Source organism: Thalassophryne amazonica, chromosome 12 (genome assembly GCF_902500255.1).
Source record: "Thalassophryne amazonica chromosome 12, fThaAma1.1, whole genome shotgun sequence".
Lineage (NCBI taxonomy): Eukaryota > Metazoa > Chordata > Actinopteri > Batrachoidiformes > Batrachoididae > Thalassophryne > Thalassophryne amazonica.
In genome coordinates this window covers 93,640,525-93,653,129 of record NC_047114.1, presented here as the reverse complement: position 1 = coordinate 93,653,129, position 12,605 = coordinate 93,640,525, and the positions used below count along the sequence as shown (strand labels likewise).

General features: G+C 43.2%; 1 protein-coding gene across 9 annotated transcripts in view; it reads right to left on the bottom strand.

Annotated features, from left to right (window-relative positions):
- The window catches only part of LOC117521144 (adhesion G protein-coupled receptor L2-like), a 186,710-nt gene that overhangs the window by 47,871 nt on the left and 126,234 nt on the right, over nt 1-12,605 (bottom strand). For 5 of the 9 annotated variants that reach the window (XM_034182487.1, XM_034182483.1, XM_034182480.1 and 2 more), the window contains 3 exons: nt 11,533-11,718; nt 8,894-8,932; nt 2,032-2,215 (listed from right to left, as the gene is read on the bottom strand). In XM_034182487.1, the coding sequence (XP_034038378.1) occupies nt 2,032-2,215; nt 8,894-8,932; nt 11,533-11,718 (409 nt within the window). The remainder of the gene's footprint in view (nt 1-2,031; nt 2,216-8,893; nt 8,933-11,532; nt 11,719-12,605) is intronic. The other 4 variants (XM_034182481.1, XM_034182484.1, XM_034182485.1 and 1 more) reach the window with 1 other exon arrangement.

Sequence of the window (12,605 nt, the reverse complement as noted above, 5' to 3'; positions counted from 1 at the left end):
TTTATGGTTGTGACACATGGATGCTAACTGGTGACTTAACATGATGACTGGATGTCTTTGGTACTAGAACTCTTTGGTGATAGATTGGGTACCACTGGAAAGGCTTTGCTTCAAGCAAGTGACTCAGATATTCTCTCAGGCAAGAAAAAGCACAACCAGTCTCTGCCTCCCTCCACTGGCCTGCTATCCTGTTGATTTTAAACTTCTCACAATTGTTTTTTAAAGCTCTTAATGGTCTGGCCCCTGTTTACCTCTCTGAGCTTCTGCTTCGTTACAACCCAACCAGAGCTTTAAGGTCTTCCGACCAACTGTTGATGGAGGTGCCAAAAATTAGACTAAAGACTAGAGGTAACAGGGCCTTTGTGGAGGCAGCTGCCCCCAGGCAGTGGAACAGGCTCCCCTTCCATATTCAATTGTCCCTAACCCTAGAGACTTTTAAATCCTCCCTAAAAACCCACTGCTTTTCCCTGGTGTTTCCTAAATGAGCAAATGCATCTCTATACTTTATTGTTTTTATTGACTCATGTAATTTTATTGTTATTTTTAATGTATTTATTTATTTACTTATTATTGGGCATAATCTGGTGCCCACCTTTGTACAGAATTTGGTTGACTGCTCTCGTTTTAAATGTGCAACAGAAATAAAGTTTGGGTTGAGTTGCATCGTGAGGGAACATCAGCAATGGCATTTTGGCCACATGGTGCATTCCTTTGGTCATGATCAGCACGTAGAGGCCTCAGTGTTGAGGACCCCGACAAGGCTGAGGGAATATCCACATTTCACCTGGCTGTGGCAAATAGATGGTTACTTTCTGTCATGTTTAACTTTGGCCCCTGTTGCATCAACAACAAAACGCTCTGCCTTATGGCACTTTGCCACTGGATCGAACCAGCTCAACACAACATGACTCAACCCTCCTCACTTTGAGCTCCAAGTGCGTGCTTTGTCAATGCTGACTGCCGTACCAGAAATCGTAGTGGTGACATCCCATAAAACTCTTCAACACAAGACACACGCTAATCAGTGAGTAGTTTAGCTTTTGTGTTGACACATTCTTGCACCCAACTCGTCACATATTTATGCCTTGTCAGTGGTCCTTTGTTTTTTTGGACAGCAGGCATATTTCTGTCTGACAACACACAGAACTATCTGCTTCTATTCTATGTTAACAGGGAAACATTCCTCTATGTCTAATTTATGGTTATGGCCACGGTTAAGGTGATAATGTGGGTTAGCGTTTCCTCGCGGATCACTAATTAATGCGAAGGGCCTATCTGACATGTCACATATTGACGTTCTGTCAAAAAACAAGTTGTGAGGGAGTGAAACAGCACTATTGGCTTCGGGATAATTTAACATGGCGAGTTTATTGAGGGTATCTTTTGTCTCTCGTCTCATACAACAATGACATAGTGATAGTGATGATTCTCTTTGATCTCTCTCTCTAATCTTCAAAGTTTCCATGCCACCATTTGCTGGCACTTCAGCTTGCTTGGAACAGTGACAGAGGTGATACCAAAAACAGGACTAAGTACCAGGTACCAGGTTTGACCAGTGGTAAAGCAGAAAAGGAAAGCAAAGTCATGTCAAGTTGAGCAGGTACCATGCAGTCGAAAACACCATAGAAGAACTGACTCACACCCCATACTGGTAGTGTGGCTGCAGGGACAACATTTCCGTGCAGTGGCGCTCCGACACTCTGAGCGACTGTGACAGAACCCCGTAAAACTGACAATGTATGAATAATAGATTACAGTACTGTCCCGACTAACCCTGTGCAGTTTACATTTCTGGTTCCTGTTAAACAGGTGGAACTCACAACATGAACCAAACAAACCTTGGGATCTGGAATACTTAACTGTATAGTTGATCCCAAACTTTTATGATTTTACAACAAGTACTATTTCCAGTGAAGTTGTCTGAAGCACAAACAACAATGAGCACAAAATTATTGTATTTATTCTTCCATCATCTCGCTCGTTTTTTTACGTAACACCAAGTGGGGTATACTGAACTGGAGAGAAACTTACTGATATTCTCTGCGGGCACTTTCACGATAGCGGGTTCGATCAGGTTTTCTGCAAGGACAAACGCCCCTTCCTCTAGAGTATCCAGTAACATGGTGGCGGCGTGCGTTTGTTCGGTGGAATTCATGTCTTTCCAGGATTTCAGGGCTTCCGGCCTCAGGAGGTTGTCAACAGTGTCCACAATTGCCTGTAGCCATGGAGACAAGTGAAATGTTAGCACAGCCATTTCATCCCATAATAACCTTGGTTTAATAATAAAGAAGGGAACCGGGTAGCGAGTGATAAAAACGGCATGCATGGCCCAAACAGTGACAGCAACAACAACTGAAACAGACACATCAAGACAAATCCAACCAAAGACACCAGGGTTCAAGACATTCAATGGTAACTTAAATAATAATGACAAAATAAAAGACAAAAAAGAATGTAGAATGCATTATTTAATATGCTGTTTATTAAAAACAGGCTTCTTCGGAGGAAGCTTTTTTGTTAACTTTCCAGAGTTTGGGCCCATTCCTTTTTTGAATGATAATATGAAAATGCTGGAGGGGAAAAAGAAACACAAACCAAATGTTTTCCCCTCGCTGAACGAAACCGTCTAAGATGTTGTGTTCTCGAGTCCTGATCTTAAACAGCTACGTCCCAAAGAGCAATTATCTCCAAGAACAATGGTCTTATTTCCATAACAGGATCTGCCCATAATGACCCAGAATCGCTGCTTCGCTGGAAGAGAGACGAGGCATTATCATGAAAGCCGCGTCCATCATGGCAGCCTGAAATTAAGACGAGGATAATTCTGCTTGCTTTCAAGCTCAGTCCTTTCATTTCCTGGTTTCTGATAAGCAGCAAGTAAGCAAAACATTCCAGCACAACCCACACGAGTATCATATGTTGTTAAAACAAGCGATGCATTTTGACCCTCCGAGGGCAAGTTCACGACTTCAGCCCAGCGCGGTGGCATTGCCAAGTGGCTAATCTCTGGCTCTGGATAGATACCGTATGAAGACATCAGATGTCGAGCTGCTCGCATGGCGGGATAAATCAGCAGAGCAATTTAACCATAGATGCCATTAACCACGGCAAGGCCCTGCACAATAATGGTAATTAACCACAACAAGCCCCTGCTCACTGTACCAATTAGTCAAAGCTGTGATTAACCCAAACATTAATTGACCACAGAGTAGGATGAGCCATTTGCCCGGAATAACAAGAATGCAGATCAAGAATATATGATTAACCACAACGTTTTACCACTGAGCTCATGTTAACCAACGCGATGATGACCAGACCCAGACGTGCCTTCAGACGTGCTGCAGCACAGACACCAATCTGCAGGATCTGACCTTGCAGGCAGCTAGAGGCTTGTGGGCTGCAGCTATACAGTGGGAGGCGAGCGTACACGCAGGCGGGAGAGTAGGTCAGAGCCATTACAACCAGACAGATGCTAAATGGCTTTCCTCTCCCGGTGAGTCGTCCCCAAAGGGCTCGTGAAATCCAAATGGCAATTAAAGAAAAAAAAAGCTGCCATTTCTAATTTGTGTGGCAGAGAAAGAAAGTGCATTCAGATTAGATCCATCATTAATTTCTACCCAGGTGGAGGTCACTCTCCAAATCATGGAGGTAACTACCAGAAAAGCACCCCCATCCCGCCCTAATTTGCCGCACGGTGGAAAAGGCTTCAATCCCGACGTCTTTGAGAGCAACAACTGACGATGAGCGGTGATGGAAAGAAGACGTTTCGGAACCACTTGACGGAAATGCATTTCCCGTTTCTCATAGACGGAGGAGAAATAAAATATAAACCTCACTAAAAACAACTCCAGCTCATACAGGGGTGTCATGAGCCGCTGAGAAATACAGAATTTGATCATTTGTTTTATATCATGTAAGGCAACACTTCACCCGTGTTTACAGCAGGCGCTCGTCTCTCAGTACAACCAACAAGAGGAAATCATCACTGCCTCCACAGAAGAAAGCAAAAATATCTCAACAAAAAACACACTAATGAGCTCAGAAATTAATCCCATGGATAAAAACACAAGTGTAATGTGATGTGATGGGTTTTTTCTTCTTCTTTTTAAGGGGACAAGGGAGACAAGGAATTGTACAAAGTAAACAAATGAAAACTAAGCACGCTGCCACTTCGATCACAATTCCGGTGGAGAGCGGCCGCTAATACTTCTGTGGGAAGGAAAGTATTTACACAATGTTTAAGCAATTAATTAAGACGCGAGGAGGAGGAGAGAGAGAGAGACAAAATTGAGGTGCAAGATAATAAGAGCATCGAAGAAAGAACAGTGTTTAGGAAACAGCAAAGAAGAAATTTAGGCCATTTTAATTTATTGTACTGTAACTTATTTAAGAGTGTGTTATCAACATACAAAATCCTCTGTGGACTAGGATCTACCTATATGGGCGATCTAATTAAACCTTATGTGCTCTCCGTTCTCAGGAGGCAGGATTAAAAAAAGTCAGCAGGCTACAGAGCTGTCTTTTACTGTGCACCTGTTCTGCTGAACAGTCTGAATACCTGCTCAGACATTCAAATCCAGATTAACGATGCATCCGTTCTCTCTTTTGTATGAATAAGACACGAGTATTGTACTGAATTATTTTTCCCCTCCATCCTGATTTCATTACTAATAACGAAGCAGGAATCAATCTCATCATGTCTAAATTCTGGGACTGTTAGTGAAGCAAAGGGTGAACTATCCTGTCTGTGATTCTGTTATATTACTGCTGCAAAATAATGTTCTGAGAGTTGTTAGTCCCAGGTGATTGATTCTGTTTGAGGTGTGATCATTGGACTCCTTTTGCAGATGGTTGTGGTGGACAGAAGCAATCTTTTAGGGGTCCCCTATCTGAGGAAGATTTTTGAACCTAAGGACTATAACCTTTCGCTTCTTGTTTTACATGTTTGAAAATTCTTTGTTGTACTTCGTTTATTTGATCTTTGTTATTGTTAGGTAGGCCTAAGCAATTGGTTGCCCCCCAACATCTGGTATCACTGAGGTTTCTTCCTGAAATTACAACAGAGGGAGTTTCTCCTGACCACTCTTGCCTATGTACCTACTCAGTGGGTTGGAAAGGTTACATTATACCCTTGTGAAGCCCATTGGGGTAACTTATGTTGTGGTTCGGGGCATATAAATTAAATAATTTGAACTGAATTGAATTTAGCGGCACAAGTCCAGCTGTACCAGCAAGGCTACGGAGACAAGAAGACATTAAGGATTTTAATCTATAAAGATAATATACAGAATGTTAGATCAGTCTTTGTTGGAGGCCACTGTCACAGTAGAACTAGCGTATGATGAATTCAGAGCCTGTCGTTGGAAGAAGGTAGGGGTGGAGCCTACCCCTGGGCATCAGACAGGGACCAAGTGGTGGCAATGGGGTGGAGGAGTTGTGTTCAACTAGGTAAACTGCAAACATCAAAAGGTAAGGTAAGTTTGAAATAATGCTTTAAACAATGTACACATTTCCTATTGGTTGAGAGTTGATGACTGAAAGGCGACCAGCAGTCTTCTACTATAGGCTCCCACATTAACTAGCTGATTCTACTGACTACCATGAAATCTGAGTCTTCCTGACAGAGCTTCCACTATTTTCATGGATATGCATCCCAGAAAGTCATGGTTTGAAACCTTGTCAATACCCAGGAAAACCTTTACAGGTCTGGGAGGATTTCCATTATGAACCAGGATGTTCTGTCATTGCGCTTCGGTCTTGCCAAGATGGCCGCACTCGCTAAGTGAAAGGAATGTCTCTGCAGTGGTATTTATGTCTTCTGGGTTTTCATCCTTTAAGGTCAAGAAACACCAGAGGCTGGACCAATGTGTTTGCTGATACCTTGGGAGGAGAATGATGGTCCAAGTCGTTTGGGTTCTGGTGCTTCCAGTCTTATTGTATGGTTGTGAGTCATGGATGGTAACTGGTGATCTAAGACAATGACTGGATGTCTTTGATACTAGGACTCTTTGGTGATTGATTGGTTACTGTTGGAATTATTTTGTGTCAAGCTCACGTTTCTTTAGAAGTTCTCAGATAAGAGGTATCACTTGCACCGTGAAGGAACAGCTGAAATGACATTTTAGCAACATGGTGCAGTTCTCTGGTCATGAAGACCCCAAGAAGGTCAAGGGGATGCCCACCTTTTCACCAGATAGATGTTACTTTCAAGAAGTGGGATATGGACCTAATGCCTGCCTGGGTTGCTGCTATCCAAGAGTTTGGTAGATGAGTCAATGCGCGGCCTTGGTAAATGCTCCCAGATCAGACCTGGCCTGCCCTTCTTGTTTTAACAGTGGCAGCATTTTCAAGATGTCTGAAAATGACTTTTCTTGTTGCAAACTCTAACATACTTTGATAATCTCTTGCATTTCTGTGAAGCCTGTAATTGTACTTTTGTATTCCATGACATCACTGGGAGGGTTTTTTTTTTTTGGAATCACCAAGGTTGTGCCAAAGTCATACTATGGGCACACAACGATTATGTTCACAACATCACGTAGTACAAGTCCAGCAGGTTACATCATCATCTAAATCACATTTGTGGGCAACTGTGATCATCCCACTCCAGTGTGTCGCGGTTACAGACCACGAACATTTCAGGATCCAGAATGTTTTCCTGTAACTAAACTACAAATCACAGAGAGCAATTAATAATCAAGATCATCTTAGCCCGTCACATTTCAAAAAGCTGGACCAATCACAGTGCAGCACGATAAAAGCGGATCACTGACTGGAGTGCAGAGTGGTAGATATCGCAAATCTCCGTCCTGAGGCAGATGCTGGTTTTTAAAGTCCACTTGATGTTTAGGACGATACTAAAAATCCAGTTATGTCGCTGTGATGACGCTTTATTGTGCAGCAAAGTAATCACCATAATAATCCGTACACACAGTATATTACAGGCTCTGTTGTATGGTACAATAAAATCAATGAAAAGAAACAGTAATAATTTGAACAGCGGTGTTCCTGTCATAATCTGTCTGCCTTACAACATATTTATTTAAAAGATACTCTCCATTAAAAAGAAAAAGAACCAGCTTTGTTGGACACATGTGAAAGGAAACACAGGATTAACGCAAAACTGCCAGCTGGGTGCAGAAGTGTTGCAGTTGCATTTGCTGCATTTGTTTGCAGGAAGAACTCGTTAGATTTTAGAGTGAATTCAAATCAAGATAAGGGTCTAGGATGGACTAAATCTTCACTTTCACAGACCTTGAAAGAGTCTATCCTCTCTACTTTCACACATTAACTCAAAATCAATAAACTGTATCTTCTTCTTATAACTCAGATCAGTCAAAAAAGCAACACTGTTTTGCTTATGAAATATACCATACACACATTTGCCACCTGCTAAACACTGCCACCTGTTGGGCAGGTGCCATTCTCGAGACGTTTTTGAGCAAAGTTTCGTTTTGGTTCCCGAACATTCTGGTCACGTTACCTAAAGTCATAATCTAGTCATTGAAAGAAATTTGGATTAAGAAAGACGGTAAGACTAGAATTATATTTGTCAAATTTCCCTCAACTATTCACGTGAATAACGTTATGAAAACATTCTAGAAATGTTTCTGATAACCATATCCTAAATAAAACCAATATATAACGTTACCCAAATGTTATGTGTTAGCTGGGCGTATCCTTGGTGTTTTCCAGTTGCTGGAGTGAAGTATTACTAATTGCTTAAAACAAGCTTTCAGTTTCTTTTATTCCCAAAGTCAGGGCCTGCTTGTTACTATTAAGACGCCTGAATGTTTCCAGAACGATGCATTCAAAATTTCCTGAGATCAAATACAATGCCAAATGTTGCAGTCTTAAAAAAAGAGAATAAATAAATAATTTTTTATTTAAATTCTGGTATTCTGGTATTTATATTGTGTGTTATATTTATTTTTACAAACTTTTTCTTGTTTACTTTCACTTTTGATACTCTGTGTGCTTCTTACCCTGTGTGCTGCTATACAATGCTGCTGGAACCTCAATTTCCCTGAGGGAGTCTTCCCAAGGAATCAATAAAGTTCTATCTGATCTAATCTAATCTAATTTAATCTATCTGCCCATGGATTTACTGAGTTCTTCCTTGATAGAAGTCTGAGTCTCCAGATGTCCTTCTAGTTAAAGCTGTTTAACCTGCCCCCAGTAGTCTGTAGTCCCTGTAACAGTATTTTGATGTGCGTTGACACAGTCACCATTTCTGCACGTCTTAATTTCAACTTCCAATAAAACACCAACAACTTACTTCCTCGTCTGAATTTCTACACCGCATATTTGCGCCTCTCCTTCCGCTTTTTTTTGTACATTTTTTGCAGACGCCACTCTGGCGTGGAAATATGAAACATCTAAATGGTAACGGTTAATGGACTGCATTATATAGCACTTTTCCATCTACATCAGACGCTCAATGCCACTAATGTCTCACATTCACCCCGATGTGAGGTTGCTGCCAAACAAGGTACTCAATACACACCAGGAGAAACTAGCGGATTAAGGACCTTGCCCAAGGGCCCTTAGTGATTTTCCAGTCAGGCTGAGATTTGAACCGAGGATCCTCTGGTCTCAAGCCCAACGCTTAACCACTAGACCATCACCTCCCTTAACATCTGCAGAATTCCACACAAAGCAGCAATTAATGGGAGCGCTGGCCGCTCCACCTCCACAGGAACAGGGCCCCAGAGTGACACTGACAGCGGCATCCCAAGAAGCCAGACTGATGAGGAAACAGTCACATGCAGGAGCAAACCACAAAATAACAACGGAGGAGCACAGAGAAGGACAGACGGTGCCACATGCTGCCGGTCAGGCCGTAGGGATCGAGATAACAGGTGACTCGGAAAGCTTAATAAGTGTACCTTACCTTCATATATGCCCTGCATGTCTTCTCTCTTGTTTGAAGCTTTCCCATGCAAAGAGAGGGTCATGCACAAAAGACAGAGCGCAGAAAGAGGCGATGAGTAAAGCGCCGAAACACGGAAATCAGTAGACCACGCCACTTAGCATTAATTACAGAATTAGTAAAAGAAGAAAAGGCACAGCTGGATGACCTATAACTTTAAATTGATGCCACAGCTGTAAGGGCTTGTGTGTGTGTGTGTGTGTGTGTGGGGGGGGGGGGGGGGGGGACTTGAATTCCTCACATGAATATGGGAACATAACAGTGATTTCAAAATGAGAAATGCACATGGTGCTGTGGAGGAAGATGCTGAGTCTGGATTCTGAATCTCCCTAATAGTGATGCTTTAAAATACACTGAGAAGATAAAGAATATGGGATGATGTCATTAGTATTCTGTGTTCTGTGGCATGGGGAGAGTAATATAGTACAAGACCTTATTAAGGCCCTTGGTGTTTCACCAGTCAAACCTGAGGAAATCAAATACGGTTCAAAAGACAGGATCGTTCTGCCCAGCGTATACCTTCACAGGTGTCATTGCTACTTTCCACCCGATGCAGTGGCCATTTTTCAGTGTGACATCATGACACAATGAAGTGTGGTCCAGTGCAGAGCTGGCACCTTGATATCATCTGTCACCACAAAGTGTTGAAAGTCCAGCGTTGTTTAGTGATGTATAAAGAACCCAATACTCAGACATACCTTACATAAGTGGGTTCACAAGACGCGTGTCATAACCGGTAGCTGTGACGATATGTTAGTGTGATGGTGTACAGTAAGACGGCTGAGGAACAGGACGAGGGAGAAAATAAAATAATACTACTGACCAGTCGGGTATCACTAATCATCAACAAGCCAACTAGTCAATGACTAATCTTAACAGTGCGTTAACGAGGTCAAATCTAACCACTGCAACTTCAAATTGACTTTAATTAAGAAAAAACAACTACAGAGCTACAAACTGAAAACATGGAACATAACACAGGTGAACTACACAGAGACAATGTTTATCTTACTACGATATGCAAAATACTCTTTCAAATCCCTGAACTGAAGGGAGTGCTAGCTGCTGGTGTAGATGTTGGCCTGATGTTGGACACTGGTGAATGTTGGTCTGGTGTTGACTACTGGTGGATGTTGGTCTGGTGTAGGCTACTGGCTGGTGTTGGTCTGGTGTTGGCTACTGGTGAATGTTGGTCTGGTGTTGGTTACTGGTGGATGTTGGCCTGGTGTTGGCTACTGGTGGATGTTGGTCTGGTGTTGGCTACTGGTGGATGTTGGCCTGGTGTTGGCAACTGGTGGATGTTGGTCTGGTGTTGGCTACTGGTGGATGTTGGTCTGGTGTTGGCTACTGGTGGATGCTGGTCTGGTGTTGGTTACTGGTGAATGTTGGTCTGGTGTTGGCTACTGGTGGATGTTGGTCTGGTGTTGGCTACTGGTGGATGTTGGTCTGGTGTTGGTTACTGGTGAATGTTGGTCTGGTGTTGGTTACTGGTGGATGTTGGCCTGGTGTTGGCAACTGGTGGATGTTGGTCTGGTGTTGGCTACTGGTGGATGTTGGTCTGGTGTTGGCTACTGGTGGATGCTGGTCTGGTGTTGGCTACTGGTGGATGTTGGCCTGGTGTTGGCTACTGGTGGATGCTGGTCTGGTGTTGGAGACTGGTGGATGTTGGCCTGGTGTTGGTTACTGGTGGATGTTGGTCTGGTGTTGGAGACTGGTGGATGTTGGCCTGGTGTTGCCTACTGGTGGATGTGGTGTTGGTATGCTCCAAATAGACAGCTCCACTGCACAGCTCATTTTTTTGCTTGCAATGTCAAGAGGGCCCAAAATCTTTCAGCACATCATTAACACCACAAGCAAACACACAGGGAGCCAAAGTGTGGCCTTCATTCCCCTGGACACTTTCTTTGTGATCAGTGAGGAAGAACTGGATGAAACAAAGCTTCTGGAGATGTTGCTTGCTCTCACCCAGTCTTATGGTGTTGCTGTTGTGGCACACCGATCGGTGCACACGTGTCAGCGCTGCAGCGACAAACCTTTTAGCTCTTATCTGCAAATACATAATAGCAACGTGGCTGTCTGAACATAAAGGAACAAACGACAGCTGCAAAATCACCTTGTTTACGGAGCTGCCGCCGCTGCCTCCAGAGTCAGAATAACAATGTGATTTTTCAGACTGTCGCTCATCTCTCCATGGGACTGCCAGCCGCTGAGAGACGGGCCCGGCAGGTTTTTTTTCTCGCCAAGTGCTTGCAGAAGCCACAGCAGCACACTTGTCAGCAATGAAGGGTCGTTCTTTGTGTTGGTCAGGCGCTCACGGCCATTAACTCTGTTAAGGCGGAGCTACCAGGTGAGGCCGTGTTTCCAAAGCTAGTAATTACCAGGGAGCTGTGGTATAGAGCCCCCCCCACCCCCAGGGACAGACTCGCCTCCTTAGCCCCTGAGCTGGGACTACGTGTGAGTGCACGCACTATTCTATGTTGGTGAATGTCAGTAGGTGCCCTGCTAATGAATGTCCTGAGACACCGACACCGAGCCGGAGCAAAAGAGGGACAACGTTTAATGAGAGGTTGCAGCAGGAGCAGGCAGATATTTCACAGTACCTTATTGAAACTGCGCCCAGCCGAGTCCTTCTCGCTGGGCCGGTATTCCTGCAGCTGAGCATCCAGGATGTCCACTAACTGCTCCATGAGCCGCACGGAGGAGCTGACGTCGCCGGCAAACACCGGGCCCTGCGTGTGTCGCGCCAGCTCGTTGGCTAAATTGGCAGCATTTTCGCCGCTCCGAATCTAAAAGGGCAAGGATAAGAAAAAATGGAAAAGATGCTTTTGAAGTCGAATTGATACACACGAGAGTAAACACAAATAATTAGACAACTCAACAGTACAAAATAAAACAGAATGACAGTGGAGCTGTTGGGGGCGTCGTGCCAGTGCGCTTACTTCCAAAAACAGAAGGTTCCTGGTTCAAGACCAACTATGCCAATTCTTCATTTAAAAGTTGTGCCAAATCAAAATGCGGATACATACCAGCTCCGCTGTGGCAACCCCGGGCATGAAGGGAGAAGCCAAAAGAACTTACTTTTACAACTGTTGGCTGCACAACTTCACTGTGACCTGAAGATATATTCAGTTCTTTTGTCATTTTTGAATTCATCCTTCAATTCCTTGAGCTTGTATAGCCAAGTGGTGCATTTACAAGAACGTTTGGTCAAATATTTACCTTGTTCATGAAACTGAAAACACATTCACTGGTTCCAAAATATATATGTTATATATTATTATTAATCAATAATCAACTGATTAATCTGTACAGCCTTTCAAATTATACAAAACTGACCAACTTTAGTTTTTACCGTAACCCAAGCATTATAATGTAAGTTTATTTTTGTAGCGTTGCAAAATTACAGCTCATTTGAATGAAGAGAACATATTTATCTGGGAGAAAACCCACAGCAGTTACTTTCTTTTTCTTCTTGCGCCATCATGCAAATGGAAAGCAGGAGGAAGTGCATGTGCATGTGCACGTGTGAGGTTTTGAAATGACCTTTGACCTGAGGCCCTTACTTGATGCATGTTAGCACTCACACTACTCATCCGTAAGATGTCTTGTAAATCATGTTACCTGGTTTCAAAACCAGCGTTTTTAGATTTAGAAGTATTTATTTTTCACTAAC